A 24035-nucleotide genomic window follows, 5' to 3' on the forward strand; every position below is an offset into this window, starting at 1 on the left:
AGGCCCATCAGCCTGGGGTGGTCCGTCAGGATGCAAATGCCACGCACAAGCTCCCTTTGTGTGACTGTCTAGAGGGAATGCACAACTCCCTCTGTCACTCAATCCAGACGTGCATCCAGAGACAGGCAGAGGCACAGAATGTTAAAGTTAGAAAATTTCAATTTTCAGACTTACAATTTAAAATCCGACTTCACCATAAGTTGTGATTTTAAATTGTGAGTCCAGAGACACCAAACCCCACATCTCTATCTTTTTCCAATTGGAGATTACACTTAAAAGATGTTTAAAGGCAATCCCAATGTTAACCTATGGGAGAGATGGGCCTTGCAGTAGTGAAAAACGAGTTTAGCAGTTTTTCACTACCAGTACATGTAAAACTCAAAAGTACATGTCATTCTTTTCAAATACACTGACACTGCCCATAGGGCTGCCTAGGGCCTACCTTTGGGGTGACTTATATGTAATAAAAGGGAAGGCGTGGGCCTGTCAAGTAGGTTAACTTACCAAGTTGAAATGGCAGTTTAAACTACACACATAGGCTCAGCATAAGTAGCTGCTCCCTCCAGGCGTGAGCATTGCTGGATCCCGCAGAATGCAGGGAGCTGGCTGAGGCAGCGGGGGCCCTGGGACTCTCCCTGCGGTCTCCAATGTTGTACATGGTGGATACCCTGAGTGGGCACCTTGTTGAAAAAATGTAGGCCCGTTTCCAAAATAGGCCTATGGATGGGGGACCGCATGGCCCCCTCCTCTTTAAAAGGAGCACGGCCCTGGAGGATGGGGTCCCCAGGGCCTTGTTAAGGCTCAGAGAGTGGGGCTGCGTGGCCTACCTCCCCTTAATTAATGGATTGGGGCCCAGGGGAGGGGATCACCAGGCCGAAAATGGCTCGGGGAGCATTGACACTCGCCCCCTTCACCATAATGTATACTGGTTCATTGTTAATGTGAACTAGGCTACCCATGAAGTGTATGGTATCGGGTCAATGTTGGACATAACGCATGCTTGGTACACCTAAGGGAGTTGCATCTGTGATGGCATTAATGAAGCTTCATATTATTCTGAGCTATGTGATATTTACTTTCTGGCCTCTAATGCCCTACTAGTTTATAGAGTAATGTGTTCACAAGAAGCTTAGATGATGTCATCAGTGATATCATTTGAGGTGTCATCAGTGATGTCATAAATGATGTCATAGAGCATGTCATGATTGATGTAATATGTGAGATCATTAGCAGTGCATGGAGGGGGCACAAGTTATAGTTAGCTCTGCTAACTATTGCCCATATGTATGAAATTCTGAAATTGCAATTCCCAAATAACTAATCCGTAGAAATCGCTATTTGAGAATCACAAAACAGCATGCATGTAACCTGCGATTTCCTAAAAGCGATTCCTATGGATTCGCTATTAGGAAATCTCAAATTAATAAATCGCAAAATTGCTATATCCTAGTAGGAAATAGCAAATTTGGAAATGGCAACAGTGACTTACGCCGTCACTGAAAATGTGGGCAGAGAGAGAAAGAACAGAGTGAAAAAAAAACCTACAGATGCGAAAGAGAGAAATTCAAGAATGTACAAATCTGGATTTTTCTATAAGTTGCTATTTTCAAAATGCAACCCTCACATCACCATTATGTCTGCTTTCCCTTCAGGCATTAAGCGAGACCACCTTGGTGTCATGAGTGAAGAGGTATGAGTACTGCTGTTTTTTGTTTCCATGTGATTGTGAATGTTTTTAGGGGGGGGGGAGACTCCAAGGTCTATTGGCTTTAAACATTGCATTTCTCTCACACGAGCACAATGCATAGAAGACATTCTGCTAATATTTTAGTGAGTGCAACATACTAGGTAAATTAGCCTGTATGGAGCATGTCCATCTTTGACTCCCTACCCTATCACGATCTGGGTCAAGGAGATTAAGGTCATCCTCCACCCTTATACAGGTTTATGATTGGGCAGATTCAGACTGGAGAGGTACAGACGTGTGTATCAGGGAGGGGCAAATAGTGTCTGAATCAAACATATTCTGCTTGCTACTGCTGCCAAACTAATTTCGATACACATCTAAACAAAGTACTTGATCGGAGCTAGGAGCACATATAGAGTCCTCTCTCTGCTGTTTGTAGAACAGTTAGTGGTAAAGGATAAAGGACATACATGCCTGTAAGTGTGCATGTGATTATGTGTTTATGTATGTCAATTTGTAAGTGTATATGCATGTGTTTGTGTGTATATGTCTGCATGCTTGTGTGTGTCTGTGAGGGGGTTCAGGTAAATAGATGTCTATGTAGGTTTTGGAAGGGGACATTCTCTAACATAATGATGAGGGCCCCGGCTAAATGCACCACCCAGTAGTCACTGTAATGGTGACCTTGGTGTAATGGTGTCCTCCTTCACTTATTATTGGCAAACATGACCCCTTTGTGGCGTCTCTTACCATCATTAACATAATGGGGGAATTGTAAGCTTAAGAGTGACTATCACAGGAATATTGGTGGCCCTGACATTAGCTGCATACCCCTCCTTAGTCTCTACTTGGGTACCCAGCAAAAAGATATTCTTCTTTATTTATTGTGGGCCCATCTCATATATGTGTGACTATTCCTTGCGTAAGGGTGGCCTCAAACTAATGGTGTCAATACATGACATATTTGAGACACTCTCGACTGGTTGTAGTTATGCCTGTCATAATAGTGGCCCATCCATAATGTTCAGTTTCATTAAATATTATGAGCACGCTTAATAATCTTGTGCCTATGCCTGGCACAATGGTAGCCTTGCCCTATTGGTTCCCTTTTTGATGTATTGTGGGCACACTTGAGATATTTCTGGAGATTAGGAGGCCTTTTCCTCAGGCCCTCAGGCCCTCAGGAAGTCAGTCCCATTTACCACTGGACTCTTACAGGGAAGTGAAGATGAGGAGTCAAAGATTACTCCATGTAATAGAGGGGGTTAGAAACCCATACTATGTATACCCCATTGAAAATAACACTTTAGAACATCAATGTCTAGTCAATACTTATCTGTAATAAAACATGTATGCAAATAAAGCAGGTAATATTTCTCCTCCTTCTTCTCTGCCTCTCCACCAGAATCCTCATCCTCCTTGCCAGGATGTCCATAGCCGCCATTGTGAATGATCCTGATGCATTTTGGGTGTCTTTTTAATGTTTGCACCTGGTTACCATTAGATGTGATTCGATGGTAATTGCATTTCCTAAATGCCTTTTTTGCGACCAGTCACAATTAGGAAATCCGTTGTACATGCGGTTACTGAATCGCAAATGGGAAATCCCTATTTGTGATTTCCTATTTTGCGATTCCCAAAGTGCGATTTCTACAAGGTAGAAATTGCATTTTGTGACGCTGTATATGCCTTTCGTACATACCGAAAAGGCTATTTAGCATTTCCTAACCGCACAAAATAGCGATTCAGACCATTAAGAAATGCAAAATGTGTTTGTACATATGGGCTTTAAAATGGTGAATTTCAGTGGTTTTTTTTGCTCGAAACGTTAATGTTGTCAGAGACATACTCACCTAATCATAACATTACTTTAACCTTTGATTTTATTCAGGGAATTTCTACTTGGTTTAACAAAAAAAAAAAAAACAGATCTTTTTATCAATCACACCTAACTATCCTAAGATATATATATATATATATATATATATATATATATATATATATATATATATATATATATATCAATGAAAAAACCATAGGTTTCACACATGTTATAGTTAGCTGGACATTTTACTGATAAAAAACCAATGAAATTCCCCAGTTATAGTTAGTGCAGGCAACTATAACTCACGTGACCGCAATCCTCTGCTGATGCTACTACTGTATTTAGACACTTATTTGCCCATGTCTTCTTCCATTAAATTTTAGCTATACATATATTACAAATATTTTTTTTTCATAAAGACACATATGTCATCAGCAGAGGATTGCGGTCACGTGAGTTATAGTTGCCTGCACTAACTATAACTGGGGAATTTCATTGGTTTTTTATCAGTAAAATGTCCAGCTAACTATAACATGTGTTAAACCTATGGTTTTTTCATTGAATTTGCAAGGTTTTTTAAATGCTAATTCCTAACTATAACGTGTGTGAAACCTATGGTTTTTTCAGTGAATTTGTACGGTTTTTTAAATGCTAAGTTACTTTACGCCATTCGTGGCGTGCGCGCCCACTTAACGCAGTTCGTTCCGTGCGCGCACAGTGAGCACGCGGTGCGCGAAGCGCACCGCGCGCCCACTTTACGCAGTTAGTGCCGTGGATGGGCCATGTACGCACGATGCGCTTCGCGCACCGTGCGCACATGGAGGACATGGAGGACATATTATGCGCTTCGCTGTGAAAGGTAAGCTTTTACATTTTCTACAACAATGATATGCCATGGACAAATGGTGCCCGAAGGCGCACACGGGGTGGCGCCCACTTAATGCAGTTCGTTCCGCTTCGCGCACCGCGCGCCCACTTTACGCAGTTAGTGCCGTGGATGGGCCATGTACGCACGATGCGCTTCGCGCACCGTGCGCACATGCAGGTCATATTATGCGCTTCGCTGTGAAATGTAAACTTTGACATTTTCTACATAACTTATATGCCATGCACATATGCACACGGGGTGGAGAGAGTGTGGATATTTTTTTTTTTTGTTTTTTTTTTTTACCGTAATCGGCGATTTTTCGTAAAATGTTTTTTTTTTTTTTGAACCTTGGGAGAACTGTGGGGACCCATTAATCAAGGCTAGGTGGTAAGGAGCTGTCTAAACAGTCCCTTTACATGTTTTTTGCCTTTGTTTTTCCTCTCCGCTTAAGAGTGCGAGAGAGAAAATGGCGGCCGCCGCTTCCTGGTTTCGACAAATTCGAATGTTTACTAAGATCTAACAGCCAATCAGAATCGCGCTCGCGCACGTCACCGTACGCGTACGGTAAGCGCACCGTAAGCGCACCGTAAGCTGGCTCAGATATATATATTGATTTAAAGGCTATTTTCTCAGAATCTACTGAACAGATTTACACCAAACCTACAAAAGGCACTTCCTTGACCTGTAGACTACCTCTCTGCCAAATTTCAAGGAACTTTGTTCAGCCGTTCGGGCTGTAGCTGTGTCTAAAGGTCCTATGGAAAAATGCATGGGAAAAACGCGTTTTGGGACCCCCCTTTTATCTCAGCCCCCGCTTGACGAATCCCCCTGAGACTTTCAGGGTAGGAGCAGAGCGTAGCGCCCCACCTATTTTGAAAATTTCGCGAGGATTCGTCGACCGGCGCCAAAGTTATTCCAAATAGAATGTTGCGGTTTTCCTATGGAAACGTGGTCCTAACTATAACTACCTACTGGCGACCGCCAGTAAGTAATATATATATATATATATATATATAGTCCACAGGTGAATGGGAACACCCGTTGCCTCCAGAACGAAGGGCGCGTCGATGAAGAGACCTCCCAAACGCGGTCACAAATATTATCCAAAACTTCTCCAAGTTCAAGAAAAGCAATCGACGCCGTGTCTGTGCTGAAAATTATTTATTGCCAGCCGAAAAAGCTAGACGCGTTTCGCCTGTCCTGCAGGCTTGTTCACTAGCAGTTTGGTAAAGTTTTCAAAGGCAATTTAAAACAGTGAGTGACGATCAACGCACGTGATGGACTACAAGCATAGAAATAAACAGAAGACTCGTAGTTCACTTCAACTGAAATAGATACCCGATCCTGGCATGTGCCATAAAATGTAAGACCAATTCATTATGGTCAGACACGCATAATATGTACTCATTATTTTAGAGTATTTGATAACATTCATCAATTATGACACAATTATTACCCAAGTGGTCAAGTTAAGAAAACATTAAAACCAGAATATTGTTTTAACCCGCAAAGTTAATACATTGCAAAGGAGTTTGGATCAAGTGATCAGTCGCACTGAATATAATTTCAGTCATTGTGTCAAAACATGATTTAGCATATCAAATTAGAACTGACAATAAATGCATGGTATCTATAAAGTTACTGCCCAAGTGGGCTGATGCAAAATACAGAAAGAGTCAATTATAGTTAATAATAGCTGTTTTAAGTCCAAAACAGTGACGTGATCATACAATAAACAAAATACAGATAAAACCAGATAGAAAAGGACGAGAGGATTCTACAAATGTGTGTGTAAGTCTTCTTCCATATTAAGACCATGTGGAGTTTTAGTATTGAGTCTGATAATGTAGCAAGACTCAAGTTTGCGGAGCTTCTTTTCCCGGTTTCCACCTCGGCTACCAGCTGGAACTGCATCGATTACAAAATAAAGAAGACCTTCAGGGTCTTTGTTGTGGCATCTGTCAAAGTGTCGGGCCACGGGATAGCTTTTGTCCCCATTTTTAATGCAACACCCTCTTGTGCACAGGTAAGATCGTAGAGCCCACATATTTGAGGCCACAAGGGCACTGTAATATGTAGACCGCATAGTCAGTCTTGCATGTGTACTGCCCCTTGATGTGTTGGATGGGTTTATGGGAAAAACCTGCTGGGAAACAAGTTGTATTTTTTCCATACGTACAGGCCTTACATTTATGGCATTTAATAAAACCATCCTTTCTTTGGAGCCAAGAACCTGCTAATTTAGTTTGTTTACTGGGTAACACATTGCTGACTAATGCTTGGTGCAAAGATCTGGCCTTTCTAAATGTAAATTGAGGTCTTCTTTGAACAATTTTACCCAACACTGGATCACTCCTGATAATGTGCCAATGCTTGTTAAAAATTGTTCTCAATTTGTCCTGTTGTTTGTTGTAAGTCGTGATGAACCTACACTGATTACTGTCTTTTGCTGAATTTTTTGTTGACTTATTGTCTTTATTGAAAAGAATTTGTTCTCTCTTAATTTTTTCAATTTTGGTGACAGCTTGGTTAAGACAATTAGCCGAATAGCCTCTAGCTTGAAAGCGAGATTTCCAGCATGCAAGTTCTATATTAAAATCATGTTGGCTACTACAGTTACGCCTGGCTCTGAGGCATTTAGCTGGGTGGAAACTAGATGCATGCAAAAGGGTATTGCCATCCGTAGGCTTGCGGAACAATTTAGTATGCAGTTTACCCTCTTTCACATATAGTGTTAAATCCAAAAAATTAATTTCAGAATCACTGATCGTACTAGTGAGTTTTAGGTTCAGGTTATTGCATTGTAACTCTCTGACAAAATCTTGCGCACTTGTCATAGTGCCTTTCCAAATAATGAAAAGGTCGTCGATATAACGACTCCAGTGCATAACATTATTGTGCCATTCGGCATGCCAGCGCGTCTGGACCACCTGCTCCTCCCACCAGCCCATATGCAAATTAGCATAGCTGGGGGCGAAGCAGGTGCCCATCGCCGTTCCGCAGATTTGCTGATACAATTCTCCATTGAATAGGAAAAAATTGCTTTCTAGACAGATGGTAATCATTTGCAGTAACATTTGGGTATGGTGCCAATATTTTGCTGGACGAGTACCCAAAAAATGCTTGCATGCATTGATGCCATCTTTGTGGCGAATACTGGTATATAGTGTAGTGGCATCTATGGTAAGTAGTAGGAAATCTGGTTCCCATGGGATGTCATACACTTTGCGTAGGAAATCACTAGTATCCAGAATAAACGATGGTAATGCTTGGACAAGAGGACACAAAAAAGAATCAACAAATTTAGAAGTGTTTTCAAATGCACTCCCTATAGCCGAGATAATAGGACGCCCAGGGGGATTAACCATATCCTTGTGCACCTTTGGTATAAGGTATAGAACTGGAATGACAGGGCAATCAATTTTCAGAAAAGACATTTCATCTTTACTCAACACACCTGTTCGTACCCAATCAGCTAAGGAATTGTTAAAAGATACATGACATTCATCCATAATATTCTTATTGACCTTAATATAATTAGACTTATTATTTAGTTGTTTATAAGCCTCAATCAGGTACTTCTGTTTACTCCAAAGGACAACATTGCCACCTTTATCTGCATTACGAACAATGCAGTCGTTGTTGCTGGTCAATTTTTCAACTAGATTGTAATAGTCTTTAGACTGTTGATTGAATGCATTTCTTTTACTGTTTAGTGATGTACATAGGTTTTTGATATCATTGGTCACCAAATCATTAAATAGGTCTACAGAATCTCTTGCTGTGACAGGTGTAAATTTGGAACGAGGTTTGAAATCAGTCAGTTTATCAATGTTCATATCAATCCCTTCCTTGTACGCCAGAGATGTCATCAACTCACTAGAGCTGGTTGCTTCCAAAGGTCCACTTGGAGATGCATTGGTATCATCCTGGTTGACTAGTTGCTGCAGCTCAAGCATTAGATTCATGTCATCCACTCCCAGATTGTCAAATTGAGTGTGTGAGGACACATGGACAGATGGACTTGCTTTATCAGGTATTACGGCAAAGAATTTTTTCAGCTTCAAGGACCTGACGAATTTGAAGAGGTCTACTCTTGTCGTGACATAATCCATGTCGATTTGGGGACAATATGAGAGACCAAGTTTAAGGATGTTTGTTTCTTCTTCGGAAAGCACAATGTCAGTTAGATTGACAATTGTAGCTTCACTTGTTGCTCTTATTGCTTCGGATTGGGTCTGAGATTCCTTTTGTCGTTGGTATAGTTTGGAGCCTTTGCGCCTCTTCTGCCTCTGCCTCTTGCTCTTTGTGCTCCGCTGTTTGTAGGAGGTCTTGGGCGTAAATTGAAGCGTCTTTCCTCCCTTAAAAAATCAAATTCATCCACTACCGATGGGACGGCTGCTCCCATCGGAGCGTTTGATCCGTCTTCTGCATCCGTGTCAAGTTCTGAGCTAGGAATGCTGCTGAGGTCAGAAACACAGGTATGGCCCGTAGTAGTAATTGCACTCATCCTCAAATTTCTCATACTCTCAAACTTTTTGGCAAAAGTATAAATTTGCCCTCTGTCGTAGTCGTTCTTGTCACGCAAAAACTTCTGCGCCTTCCTTTCTTTTATGGTCGTTTCGAGCTTGCCCAATCTTTCTTTCATTTCCACCAAGAATTTGTTCACCATCTCTTGGTCTGATTCCTTTTTAAGCATGTCCAAGATTTGATCTATTTCTTCAAGGATTTTTGAACGGTCTATTTCCGCATACTTTATAAGGATCGCTAACATCCTGCTGGAGGATTCCTGGCTGTTGTCGGACCACTCTCTCAGCATATTGGGATTGGGGTCCTCATAGGTAGGCGCTACTAGAATGCGTAACCCTCTGGGTATTCTTTTGGCATCCAAATAACAACGTAAAGATTTGGCTTCCCACCATTTGGAAAGTTCAGTCCGCTTTAACTTCTCCAAACGTTTGAGTCTTGCCTGCACATCAGTAATTTTAACTCCTGCAACGGGTGTAACAGGCTTGTTGGCTCGTGCTGTTTTCTCACAGAAGATAGACAGAGCAGCTTCCTCCCGTTCTTGTATCTCAGCGGCTGACATATTTGCAAAATTTTAACTGGTGCGGCGTAAATCCGCAGAGCACAGAACCGCCAGTATTCACATAAACCAATGCGTGTGAATAAGTAAAGTTCACTGGCTTTCCCTTCTCCCCGTCCGTATAGTGAAAAACGCTCACCTGAGCTAGAGATCCAACCGCACACAGGTCCTCCGACTCGTGTCGACGCTGTACTCTTGGCTGAGGTTGCGATAGTCCAATTAGTCAGGGCGCGATCCCGCTTTCCTGAATCCACGGCAGGGGGGGGCAGCGGTATTAACACAGTCCACAGGTGAATGGGAACACCCGTTGCCTCCAGAACGAAGGGCGCGTCGATGAAGAGACCTCCCAAACGCGGTCACAAATATTATCCAAAACTTCTCCAAGTTCAAGAAAAGCAATCGACGCCGTGTCTGTGCTGAAAATTATTTATTGCCAGCCGAAAAAGCTAGACGCGTTTCGCCTGTCCTGCAGGCTTGTTCACTAGCAGTTTGGTAAAGTTTTCAAAGGCAATTTAAAACAGTGAGTGACGATCAACGCACGTGATGGACTACAAGCATAGAAATAAACAGAAGACTCGTAGTTCACTTCAACTGAAATAGATACCCGATCCTGGCATGTGCCATAAAATGTAAGACCAATTCATTATGGTCAGACACGCATAATATGTACTCATTATTTTAGAGTATTTGATAACATTCATGAATTATGACACAATTATTACCCAAGTGGTCAAGTTAAGAAAACATTAAAACCAGAATATTGTTTTAACCCGCAAAGTTAATACATTGCAAAGGAGTTTGGATCAAATTCGGGACTCCTGTGGCACAGTGCTGTTCTGGATTAAGCTTGCTAAAAACGCACATAACCTACTGAAGGTATTTAATTGAAGCATGATTTGAAAACGAACTCTTGAACTTACTGAAAGTGAATATTTTAATCATGTCATGGACTTCAAGTCCCAGCATTCAGCGAAGTGACGTGGGATGTAGTACACGCCTACTTGGGGGCTTGCAATAAAAGTAGCCGGAAATAACAATGACATGATCGTCAAGAGCAGTTTTTTGCAGCCCAAGATGAAGAGGGTCACACCTTGAAACGCGTCGGCACATTTAATGAAATATGTGCGCAAAGGCAGGCTGGAAAGTAGAAGCTGGAAGGCACAGTACTGTCGAGTGCCTTTTCAAAGCTAAAGGCTATTTGTTGATTCATTACTGCACACGGCGGCCTGGCCGTGGGAAGGGCACCATCGCCTGCAGGAAGAAGGATGTTGTCTCCTGCTGGGCGAGGCCAGAGTCTGAAACAAATTCGGGACTCCTGTGGCACAGTGCTGTTCTGGATTAAGCTTGCTAAAAACGCACATAACCTACTGAAGGTATTTAATTGAAGCATGATTTGAAAACGAACTCTTGAACTTACTGAAAGTGAATATTTTAATCATGTCATGGACTTCAAGTCCCAGCATTCAGCGAAGTGACGTGGGATGTAGTACACGCCTACTTGGGGGCTTGCAATAAAAGTAGCCGGAAATAACAATGACATGATCGTCAAGAGCAGTTTTTTGCAGCCCAAGATGAAGAGGGTCACACCTTGAAACGCGTCGGCACATTTAATGAAATATGTGCGCACAGGCAGGCTGGAAAGTAGAAGCTGGAAGGCACAGTACTGTCGAGTGCCTTTTCAAAGCTAAAGGCTATTTGTTGATTCATTACTGCACACGGCGGCCTGGCCGTGGGAAGGGCACCATCGCCTGCAGGAAGAAGGATGTTGTCTCCTGCTGGGCGAGGCCAGAGTCTGAAACAAATTCGGGACTCCTGTGGCACAGTGCTGTTCTGGATTAAGCTTGCTAAAAACGCACATAACCTACTGAAGGTATTTGATTGAAGCATGATTTGAAAACGAACTCTTGAACTTACTGAAAGTGAATATTTTAATCATGTCATGGACTTCAAGTCCCAGCATTCAGCGAAGTGACGTGGGATGTAGTACACGCCTACTTGGGGGCTTGCAATAAAAGTAGCCGGAAATAACAATGACATGATCGTCAAGAGCAGTTTTTTGCAGCCCAAGATGAAGAGGGTCACACCTTGAAACGCGTCGGCACATTTAATGAAATATGTGCGCAAAGGCAGGCTGGAAAGTAGAAGCTGGAAGGCACAGTACTGTCGAGTGCCTTTTCAAAGCTAAAGGCTATTTGTTGATTCATTACTGCACACGGCGGCCTGGCCGTGGGAAGGGCACCATCGCCTGCAGGAAGAAGGATGTTGTCTCCTGCTGGGCGAGGCCAGAGTCTGAAACAAATTCGGGACTCCTGTGGCACAGTGCTGTTCTGGATTAAGCTTGCTAAAAACGCACATAACCTACTGAAGGTATTTAATTGAAGCATGATTTGAAAACGAACTCTTGAACTTACTGAAAGTGAATATTTTAATCATGTCATGGACTTCAAGTCCCAGCATTCAGCGAAGTGACGTGGGATGTAGTACACGCCTACTTGGGGGCTTGCAATAAAAGTAGCCGGAAATAACAATGACATGATCGTCAAGAGCAGTTTTTTGCAGCCCAAGATGAAGAGGGTCACACCTTGAAACGCGTCGGCACATTTAATGAAATATGTGCGCACAGGCAGGCTGGAAAGTAGAAGCTGGAAGGCACAGTACTGTCGAGTGCCTTTTCAAAGCTAAAGGCTATTTGTTGATTCATTACTGCACACGGCGGCCTGGCCGTGGGAAGGGCACCATCGCCTGCAGGAAGAAGGATGTTGTCTCCTGCTGGGCGAGGCCAGAGTCTGAAACAAATTCGGGACTCCTGTGGCACAGTGCTGTTCTGGATTAAGCTTGCTAAAAACGCACATAACCTACTGAAGGTATTTAATTGAAGCATGATTTGAAAACGAACTCTTGAACTTACTGAAAGTGAATATTTTAATCATGTCATGGACTTCAAGTCCCAGCATTCAGCGAAGTGACGTGGGATGTAGTACACGCCTACTTGGGGGCTTGCAATAAAAGTAGCCGGAAATAACAATGACATGATCGTCAAGAGCAGTTTTTTGCAGCCCAAGATGAAGAGGGTCACACCTTGAAACGCGTCGGCACATTTAATGAAATATGTGCGCAAAGGCAGGCTGGAAAGTAGAAGCTGGAAGGCACAGTACTGTCGAGTGCCTTTTCAAAGCTAAAGGCTATTTGTTGATTCATATATATATATATATATATAAATATATATATATATATATATATATATATATATATATATATATATATATATATTCACTGAAAAAACCATGGGTTTCACACACGTTATAGTTAGGAACTAGCATTTAAAAAACCTTTGAAATTCAGTGAAAAAACCATAGGTTTCACACACGTTATAGTTAGGAATTAGCATTTAAAAAACCTTAGAAATTCAGTGAAAAAACCATAGGTTTCACACATGTTATAGTTAGCTGGACATTTTACTCGTAAAAAACCAATGAAATTCCCCCGTTATAGTTAGTTCAGCTAACTATAACTCGCGCGCCCGCAATGCACTGCTGATGACGTCACATATTACATCACTCATGACATGGTCAGTGACATCACTCATGACATCACTGATGACATCTCAAATGACATCACTGATGACCTCACTGATGACATCATCCAGTGAATGTGTGTTTTTCTGAAAATTAAAAGCTAAAGGCTATTTGTTGATTCATTACTGCACACGGCGGCCTGGCCGTGGGAAGGGCACCATCGCCTGCAGGAAGAAGGATGTTGTCTCCTGCTGGGCGAGGCCAGAGTCTGAAACAAATTCGGGACTCCTGTGGCACAGTGCTGTTCTGGATTAAGCTTGCTAAAAACGCACATAACCTACTGAAGGTATTTAATTGAAGCATGATTTGAAAACGAACTCTTGAACTTACTGAAAGTGAATATTTTAATCATGTCATGGACTTCAAGTCCCAGCATTCAGCGAAGTGACGTGGGATGTAGTACACGCCTACTTGGGGGCTTGCAATAAAAGTAGCCGGAAATAACAATGACATGATCGTCAAGAGCAGTTTTTTGCAGCCCAAGATGAAGAGGGTCACACCTTGGAACGCGTCGGCACATTTAATGAAATATGTGCGCAAAGGCAGGCTGGAAAGTAGAAGCTGGAAGGCACAGTACTGTCGAGTGCCTTTTCAAAGCTAAAGGCTATTTGTTGATTCATTACTGCACACGGCGGCCTGGCCGTGGGAAGGGCACCATCGCCTGCAGGAAGAAGGATGTTGTCTCCTGCTGGGCGAGGCCAGAGTCTGAAACAAATTCGGGACTCCTGTGGCACAGTGCTGTTCTGGATTAAGCTTGCTAAAAACGCACATAACCTACTGAAGGTATTTAATTGAAGCATGATTTGAAAACGAACTCTTGAACTTACTGAAAGTGAATATTTTAATCATGTCATGGACTTCAAGTCCCAGCATTCAGCGAAGTGACGTGGGATGTAGTACACGCCTACTTGGGGGCTTGCAATAAAAGTAGCCGGAAATAACAATGACATGATCGTCAAGAGCAGTTTTTTGCAGCCCAAGATGAAGAGGGTCACACCTTGAAACGCGTCGGCACATTTAATGAAATATGTGCGCAAAGGCAGGCTGGAAAGTAGAAGCTGGAAGGCACAGTACTGTCGAGTGCCTTTTCAAAGCTAAAGGCTATTTGTTGATTCATTACTGCACACGGCGGCCTGGCCGTGGGAAGGGCACCATCGCCTGCAGGAAGAAGGATGTTGTCTCCTGCTGGGCGAGGCCAGAGTCTGAAACAAATTCGGGACTCCTGTGGCACAGTGCTGTTCTGGATTAAGCTTGCTAAAAACGCACATAACCTACTGAAGGTATTTAATTGAAGCATGATTTGAAAACGAACTCTTGAACTTACTGAAAGTGAATATTTTAATCATGTCATGGACTTCAAGTCCCAGCATTCAGCGAAGTGACGTGGGATGTAGTACACGCCTACTTGGGGGCTTGCAATAAAAGTAGCCGGAAATAACAATGACATGATCGTCAAGAGCAGTTTTTTGCAGCCCAAGATGAAGAGGGTCACACCTTGAAACGCGTCGGCACATTTAATGAAATATGTGCGCAAAGGCAGGCTGGAAAGTAGAAGCTGGAAGGCACAGTACTGTCGAGTGCCTTTTCAAAGCTAAAGGCTATTTGTTGATTCATTACTGCACACGGCGGCCTGGCCGTGGGAAGGGCACCATCGCCTGCAGGAAGAAGGATGTTGTCTCCTGCTGGGCGAGGCCAGAGTCTGAAACAAATTCGGGACTCCTGTGGCACAGTGCTGTTCTGGATTAAGCTTGCTAAAAACGCACATAACCTACTGAAGGTATTTAATTGAAGCATGATTTGAAAACGAACTCTTGAACTTACTGAAAGTGAATATTTTAATCCTGTCATGGACTTCAAGTCCCAGCATTCAGCGAAGTGACGTGGGATGTAGTACACGCCTACTTGGGGGCTTGCAATAAAAGTAGCCGGAAATAACAATGACATGATCGTCAAGAGCAGTTTTTTGCAGCCCAAGATGAAGAGGGTCACACCTTGAAACGCGTCGGCACATTTAATGAAATATGTGCGCAAAGGCAGGCTGGAAAGTAGAAGCTGGAAGGCACAGTACTGTCGAGTGCCTTTTCAAAGCTAAAGGCTATTTGTTGATTCATATATATATATATATATATATATATCAGAGCAAATCCTGGGTCGTCATCAAACCTCCACAGCACACAAACACAGGTACGGTCCACTCGAGGAACGTAGTGAAAACTGCTGTGCTTTATTTAAATGTCATGATTACAGCAACCAGTCAGTCCTGGCCAGTGCCTCGGCAGGACGCGTTTCGATCGATACGACTTGTTCACATACATATTCACAGAAAAACTAAGGGGCAGATTTATGTTGCACTTGCGCCACTTTTGCGCCGCCGTTGCGTCACTTTTGTGACGCAGCAGCGGCGCAAATCCTGCGCCATGGTGCGGGGTATTTACAACGTGACGCATCTGGGAGATGCGTCACGTTGTAAAGCCCTGCGCCACATGTAGGCGTTCCAGGGCAGGTGGGGGCGTTCCGGCGCAGGAACGCCTCCTAAAAGTGGCTGAGTGAAATCTACAAGATTTCACTCAGTCACTTTTGAGCCCATGCTGCGTCAAAACCCTGCGCCTGCTTGAAGCAGGCGTAAGGATTGACGCAGCATTGTGCAGATAGGGCCCCCCAGAGCCTTGCTGGAGCTGCGTCGCGCTTGCGACGCAACTCCAGCAATGCGCCACTTTTACGGCACAGATGCGTGACGCATCTGTGCCGTTTTTGCCCCATGGTGCGCCGCATTATAAATGCGGCGCATTCATGATGGCGGAGCTGGGGCGCAAAATAACTGGCGCATCCCTGCTGATATGCAGGGATGCGCCAGTTATTATAAATCTGCCCCTAAGGGTTAAAGTGAAGTTATAGTTAGGTATGGAAATAATATCTTTATCTTAAAAAAACTCAGAAATTCACTGAAAAAATAAAGGTTAAAGTGTTGTCATAGTTAGGTAAAACTGTCAGTTAAAATGTAGCAATTTAAACTAAAAACACTGAAATTCAACAGTCATAGTTATTTCAAGTACCTATACCTCACCCCCACCATGTACAGTGGTATTAGCAATGATAGCAGTTCAGTTATCATTAGTAATGTTATCAATGATTTCACAGAACATGTTATGAGTGTTGTAATATGTGAGGTCAGAAACAGTGCATGGCGAAAGTACAACGTATTGTTTCTGATGCCAGGCCCTGCGTCCAATACCTCAAAGCTACCTAACCCCCTGCCGCACATGACCTTGGCCTGTTTGCAGCAACCTACCGCAAACACACAGTCATCGACCACGTTTAAAAAATAAATTCCAATCTTGTGAGACTCTTGTGGAAGGTATTGTGGTCTCTGTGTGTCAGTGGGACTCCCATGTGAGTCCTTGGGACCGTGCTGGTTACCTTTGGAAACTCGTGGGATTGTGAATTTTTGTTTTTTAAATGTGGCCCCAGGGGAGTCCCTCTGGGTCCACCACAAGGTCCAGGCATCAAGGTACCCCTACACCTTGTTTTAATTCCCAATGTCCTGAAATGGTGGCTGCAACATTTCTCTTCATGTTGCAGCCAGCCAATAACGACATAAGCTACTATGCCTTTTGCTGCTGCGAGAGCGAAGCTGCAAATTAGAAAAAAGCCTTCTCAGCCAATCAGATCCCTCTATAATATGAATTTGCATGATCGCGGGACTCTCGGGAGAGTCCAGCGAACCCAATCATCCAGATATACAAAGTTTTTTAACCTGAATTCCTCAAAACTACTGAACGAATTTGCACCAATCTAGATTTCTGCCAAATTTGGTGTAATTCAGTGCAGCCATTTTCGCTGTATTGTTGATAAATTTTCCTATTGAAAGTTGCATAGGGAAATTGCATTTTATGACCCCCAATTTTTCTCGGATGCTGCTTGACAGATCCCCCCAAAACATTTCAGGAAGGAGCTGAAACGGATGAACTCTTTTTGTGGAAAAGTTTTGTTAAGATTCGTCAAACAACGCCAAAGTTATTAGCAAAATAAGTTGCCGGTTAACAATCAAACTGCCTAGCAACATTCAGATATCTATACATTTTTAACCTTAATTTGTTAAAAGCTACTGAATAAATTTACACAAAATCACACAATTTACACTTTCAAAGTAAATATTTAGCTTTCTGCCAAATTTGGTGTCATTCCACTCAACCATTTTATCTATACTGCTATTTAATTTTCCTATGGAAAATTGCATGGGAAAACATGTTTTTGGACCCCCCCCCCTTTTTCTCAGACCCCTCTGAAGCATCACCACAAAACTTGCCAGAAAGGAGATATAGTAGATGAGACATTTCCTTGAAATGTTTTGTGAAGATTCATCAAACTGCATCAAAGTTACAGGCAAACCAAAAAATCATTTTCCTATGAAAATGTGGTCCTAACTATAACTACCCAGTGGCGACTATCAGTGGGTAATATATATTCCATGACTATAACTATGTGGTAGGCACACAATTATAGCCAAAGTTTAACTTTAGGTACCACTGGAGGACAAGACAAATAGGCATAATTTAATTAAATTCAATGTAATTTCTAAAGGTATGTTCTGATATCACGTTGTTGCAGTGGAAGGCCTAGCCCTTATTTTAATGGGCATATATTTGAGACCATTGGCAGGATGCTGATGATGCTGAGCTTACAAAATTCTCATTTGCTAGTTACCCCATGCAAATATACTTATGTATAGCAATGGTTTTACCAAAGGGGGACAAAAACATTAACCCTTTTCTAAAAGTGTTGTATCAATCATTTAATGTTACAGATTATCTGGTACTTCTGAAGGGCAGTTAATTATTTTTGGAATTACAGGGTGGAAAAGATTTTTATGCAGAGCTGGAAAATGTTGATATATTGAACAAAAAGCAAAGGATCTTGGCTTAGTCTTACTAAAAAGGAATATGTGTGCATGCTTTCAGTACAATAAAATTAAATCATATGTTCCTAGGAAGCTTTGCATCTAATGGAAGAAATCAAAAGTCGTCTAAGTGAAGAAGAAGGGCAGTGCCAATCAACCCTACAGGGTACATGGGAGGAATGCAAACCATGCCTGGAAACCTCATGTTTGATCTTCTATACCACAAATTGCAATGAGGAGACCTCCAAATTTACAAGCAGGGTAAGAAAATGATCTATTCTACTATATTTTCCTATTATCTATTATCATATAATGTGTAGTTGCGGGCAAAATTCAAAATTTCCTCTAGAAGTCAAAAGAGGAAGAATTAGATTTATACTCCAGCACTGGATTTAAACTGGCGTACTATAAAAAACTCCAACCCAAAACCCTAGCACCTGTTTTCACAGATGGGACATATTTGACAATAGGTCAAGGAATCAAGATTAGATTGCATGTGTTAAGTGTCCGTTATTACTGGGGTACAGCATCCATTTTAGGACATCCTCATTCCTCACTCCTTATCCATACTTCTCATTCCTGTTTCTCATCCATAGTCCCTGCTTCTCATCAATCGTCCCTACTTCACTTCCATCATCCCTAATTCTCATCACGACTTCTCATCCATGACAAGGATGAGAAATAGGACTGATGGATCAGAAGCATGGACAAGGGATGAGAAGTAGGGATGATGGAAGAGAAGTAGGAATGATGGGTGAGAAATAGGGATGAGGAGTAAGGAATGAGGATGTCCTAAAATTGATGGTGTACGGGGGACAAGTCATCAATTCATAAATAAGTACAGTAGAGCAAGCAGAGCAGATTGGTAGTCAATATCTCATTCGCAACTCGTTTGAAGAATCCGCAGAAAGGACATTAAAGGACAGGTTTACTAACATTTTGCATCACTTTTGTGGAGCGTCGATAATGGAAAATGCTAGTAGATATTTACAAAGTCACACAAGGGGTGATTTGCGCCACCTTACATGGCTTTGTCAAATAAATGCAACGAAATGCAGAGGCTTACTCTGCATTGCATTACATTTAATTCTGGGAGGTGTTCTATGGGTGGAACATGGGCGTTCCCATGCATCCATGGATTTCACGCAATCCCAAATTTACAAGAGTTTGTTAACTTGGGATTGCATAAAATCGCTACACCTCTCAGAGGATGGCATAACGAGAAGAAAAATCCTTTTCTCTCCTTGCTATTCCCTCTTTGTATGTGTGCTGCAATCTGCAGCACACATACAAAGAGGAAAATGCCTCGATAGATTGTTTTTGTGCCGTAAGGCATGCTTTCCTGCATGAAAACCATTCTCCCTGTAACGCAGGCACCCTTGCACCGTGGTGCAAGGGTGTCTGCATTGGAACTAGGCTACCTAATGTGCACCAGTGCAAGGAAAGGACAGGAATCCGATGTTAAATATGATGCACTCCTGCCCTTTCCCTTTTACGCAGGACAACCCAGCAAGGTGGCTTGCTGCGTTGTGCTGCATTAAGGTATGTCAAATATGCCCCTAAGTGCTCTGAGCAAGCCCACACCAGATGCCAACGAATCAGGTACAACCCCCCAAGTAATTCTTAAACTCCTACATGCTTCTTTCAGATGGGTGTGGCTTGGATGGAGGTGGAAATATGGTCCTACGATCTATACAAAGTTTAAGATGCATGAAGACAACATGAAGACATTTGAGATGCAATACTACTGTTAGAAAGAAATAAGTGGAAATGAAAGCCTCACAAAAGGTGCTCTATCAGGTCTTAAAAATATTTAGATGGTGACTTCACATTTATAGTTAGGGGCACACATTTTAAATAAGAAATAAAAGAATCATTATAGTTTTGCATGAATGTGGGGTAATAAGAATTGAAGAAGAACACTTCTATTGTTGTAGTTCACATGCAAGTTAATCAGTGTTGGTTGTACTTTTCATGGACTTTGTAAGACACATGTTTGGGGATTTGTTTCGAGCCACAGCACAGTCACTAGACACTATTTATCTTCTCTGCTGTGTGATGATATGGTAAGGATGTCTTTTGTGTAATAATTAAGTAAATAGGAAGCCTTAGTTCACCTCATTTCCCACTTTTTTTATTAATAGCTTTTTGCTGAATTTGCAATAAACTGATTAAGAAATTGACTAGTTTCGCGAGTGAGCAAGGCCTCTTTAATTTAATCCCTTCTCTTTATGCTTTGATAATATATTTTACATTATTTCTTTAAAATACTTATATTTTCATTTGTAGATGTGATTGTCTGTTTTGAACTGGTGAGCATGATAGACTCTAGTAACTAAAAGTGATCTAATAAAGATTTTACATTTGGCAATGATGACTCTTAGTAAGAATACAACATATTTAAATGTGAGCAAGTTACGGTCAGCCTTGCCTTTAAGAACTGTGTGTGATGTGCCCTTATAACCCAGCCTCCTACCCATAATCTTTTTTCTCCATCACATTCCTAAACTTCATCCGTTCTAACATGAAACTGCTCAAAGGTGAAAATGACTTTAATCTCCCAAAGTATTTGTAGGCTGTCCTGTTTTAGGTTTAAACCTATAATGCCTGATAAAACACCACTGAAAAGGAAACAGCCCTCATCAGTGTAAGCCTATAAACACTGATTAACATTTGCACAACCACAAGCTAAAATGCCATTCAAGGAAAGTAAAGTGAGAGAGAATTAATCATTTTTCGGTAGAGCCTAGGCAGCACATGTGCTGTCTATTCACTCTGTGGGCTTACAGCCCACCTATTGCCTTTTTATTCATCCCTTTGATTGTTGTTCAAAAATGCTTGCTTGCTAGTGGTTAATCCTTCCTCTCTGTCCTTTCTTTTTATGTTCAGTTTCCTCCCTCAGAGCACCACACAAATGCTGTTAACATTACGCTTCTATGTTTATGTGTTCATTTGGGGGACTATTGTTTTTTTTCTTGATTCCTGTTCGTGTCACTGTTTGCCCATCTTCAGTGGTTCAGCTTCAGCACCTGTTACTTAATCTACCTGTCCCGTTCAAATACCGAGATGAAATGTTAGATGCTTCAGACGCCCTCCAGTCACGTGTGCAGGCATCAAGGGTGCTGCAGTCCGATCGGAGGACAAGAGTGCATTTAAAAACACCATCACCAGCCATCCAAGCAGACAGTCACAGCTGGCAGGACTGTCACTCATTCTGATGACTGGCCAGGACACACAAGAGACTAGAGATGAATCTGCAAGCGTGATGGCAGCAACCACGCAAGCAGTGCAGAAATTAAAAGCCTCCCTCTGAGCCAGCTGTGGCCCATGCAGGTAAGGGGCAGGGTGGGGGGGTATTTTGACAGACGACAATGAGGGGAAATTCATTATTTATTTAATTTCCCCTCATGGTCGTTTGTCGAATCCCCCCAACCCGGCCCAACCGCCCACCACTCGTACCTGCACGGGCCGCTGCTGCTCTGAGCACCCTCAATGAAACAGCATGTTTCAGGAGGTACAAGGCCAAGAAATTCAACTGCAGGGCTGCCCAGGCCGGAGCTTCAGACCCATATCACCACACTGCTACAGCCCGATGTCCCCCTGCCCAGAACGGCCAAAAACGCTCTCTGTATCAGCCTGGCTGCAGTGACTCAGTTTGCACTTTTATGGCACAGTCACAAGTGAGTCCAGCACAGCTAGCCCTGACATCCAGTGCATTTGGGGACAATGTCTACCAGATTGTGTGTCTAAAGGGGTCAAAGACATGGTATTAAAAAACCAAAATATTCTATAACTATTTTGTTGTTCATCCATGTTGGTAACTTACATTTACATATAAAAACACACAATTTTAAGAAATAGATGAGAGATGCCCCTCTTACGTTATGAAACCTAGATTGGTTACTGATATCACTGCAGATCATTGTGTAACCAGAGAGAAACACAAATTTCAGGGTTTTGCAGCAGTTTCAAGATCTTTTCATAACTTCTCATTACTCAGAAGTGTGTCATATCTGACATTTAGCTCTTTCCATGAACTCGTTGCTTAGTTTTACTTGTGAGAAAATGTCACTCTAAGTGTCACACATTTGGCAGTTGAATGTCACTCATAAGTACACTGAAATAATGCAGATGTCACACATAAGCAATCTGAAGAATTGGCATCTATGGCAGTTGGGCTTAATTCACTGTCAGTCCCTGCCCACTCCACAGTTCCACCCACGACCCAGCCCGCTGGCCATCGCAATCAGCATGAGCAGTAAGGGCCCAGGGCCTGTTGATCCACCAGCGGATGATGCCTCAGATCCACTTGCCCAGAAAAAGGGACCTGGGAGGGATTCCCGCTCCCCCCCTCACCGGCCATCCCTCTCCACCAGGGATGCGCCCCACTCTCACCCCCAATCTCCGGTCCCCTAGGCCAGGGCACCACCACTCTCCCACTCTGTAGGTTAAAGGGGGGGTGTATGGGGTGGGAAATCATCAAGCCGCACCTGGCTCCAGTAGGCCCACCTTCAGCCAGGTCCATCAGTCCCAGAGAGAACCGGGACTGCAATGTCTGTGTCGCCGGTGCCCCAGAGGGTCGCCGTACAATGGGTTAAAAAAGGCAACGGACCGCCACCCAGGCCATCCAGTCCAGGGATCAGCCGATCGCTCCCCTCTCTCTATGCCCACTCACCTTCTGGTCAGCCCTCCGATGGTCTTCCTTCACACCAGTGCCAACATACCCTTCCTTTCATAAGAAAGAGCTGCGTTTCAACGTTTTAAGTGGCTTGTGATAAAGGTGATGGTGTGACTATGTAATATTACACCTCAGAGTTCCATAACCTCTATAAGGCTATGGAATTCCTCAGTGACTTGCAGTATCCTTAAAATGTACGGCAAGGGGTAATTTATCACTTATATAATAATCCCATTTCACGTGACATACCAAATAGCAGTACTATCTACATTTCTGTGGCATGTAATTTAAAATAAAATATGCATACCAATGTGACATAAGCAGTATTTCAACCTGCTATAACATACCAATATGGAGTAAATGATTGGTTGCAATTAAGTACATGTTAGCTTTTTACTGAGTTTTTGGGATAAATGGCTTTTTGCAATTGGGAAGACGTTTAAAACCTTAAATGTTTCAAAGGCATAACATTGAAAATAACATTAAACTGAATAATTATGAATTTTGGGAAAGTTAGGGGGGCATTCATTGACACTGCTCTTGTCGTCAAACAGGTTGAAGAGTTTTTCAGAGGACTTTCTCTTTTATCATCTGCTAGCCAAAGTGGCGAAGAACAAGAAGGATGGTCCAAGGAGGAGTCTGAGGAGGAGGATGCTCAGCTGAGGCAGATGGAGGCCTGGTTTGGTCAGCTGACCTCTGACATCAGAGATATGTTTGATCAAAGCATTGCTTTATTCAAAGAGATGCAGACAGACTTCGATCAGCCATTCCACAGGTACTTCATGTCTGACTCACCAGACATTAAAGCGATGGCTGTGACCACTGAGCGCGCGGTCAGCGCAGATGACCCTTTTCAAGGCTGGAATATACCCGGCTTCTTCCAGACATTGCTCGATTTCGGCTCTGACATTTGTGAACGATTCAAGGTCGGCTGGGGAACAGTGGTGCATAAATTTGAAACTGCAACCAAAGATCTGCTAGATGAAGTCACAGGCAAGTTTTTTTAATTTCATTTTTTTAAATATTCATTAAAAAAAAGAACACAATAAGTGAAAACAGAATTTCACAGGCAAGTTTTAAGAGTTTACGCTTTTTTTTCACGACATGTGTTATAGTAACAAAATTGCATGATGTGAAAGATAGCATTGAAGTTACCTACTGAAAGGGAATTGGCGCCATTTCATCCCAGGCTTAAATTCTGTCAATAATCTGGAAAGCTAGTAAATTAGGTTAGCATGTTGAACATGTGGCTGTGGTCGATATATTCGATTTTAATCTAATGTATCTACCTTCCGCAAGTTTGAATACCAGCATTATCGACTGCATTATCGACTCCATGCCACGTCAGTCTTTCATCCCTCTAAGGTTGATAAAAACGAGTAGCAGTTTCAATTACTCAAAGTAAAGCCCATTGACAAG

At 42.5% G+C, this 24035-nt stretch overlaps 1 protein-coding gene across 3 annotated transcripts in view; it reads left to right on the forward strand.

The window, feature by feature from the left end:
* CLUL1 (clusterin like 1) overlaps positions 1–24035 on the forward strand; it is a 126497-nt gene that overhangs the window by 58554 nt on the left and 43908 nt on the right. For 2 of the 3 annotated variants that reach the window (XM_085605805.1, XM_085605804.1), the window contains 2 exons: positions 18029–18199; positions 23171–23609. In XM_085605805.1, coding sequence (XP_085461931.1) covers positions 18029–18199; positions 23171–23609 — 610 coding nt within the window. Of the gene's footprint in view, positions 1–13605; positions 14819–18028; positions 18200–23170; positions 23610–24035 lie in introns of those variants that run through there. The other variant, XM_085605806.1, reaches the window with a different exon arrangement.

The sequence above is a fragment of the Triturus cristatus genome, chromosome 5_1 (genome assembly GCF_964204655.1).
Source record: "Triturus cristatus chromosome 5_1, aTriCri1.1, whole genome shotgun sequence".
Lineage (NCBI taxonomy): Eukaryota > Metazoa > Chordata > Amphibia > Caudata > Salamandridae > Triturus > Triturus cristatus.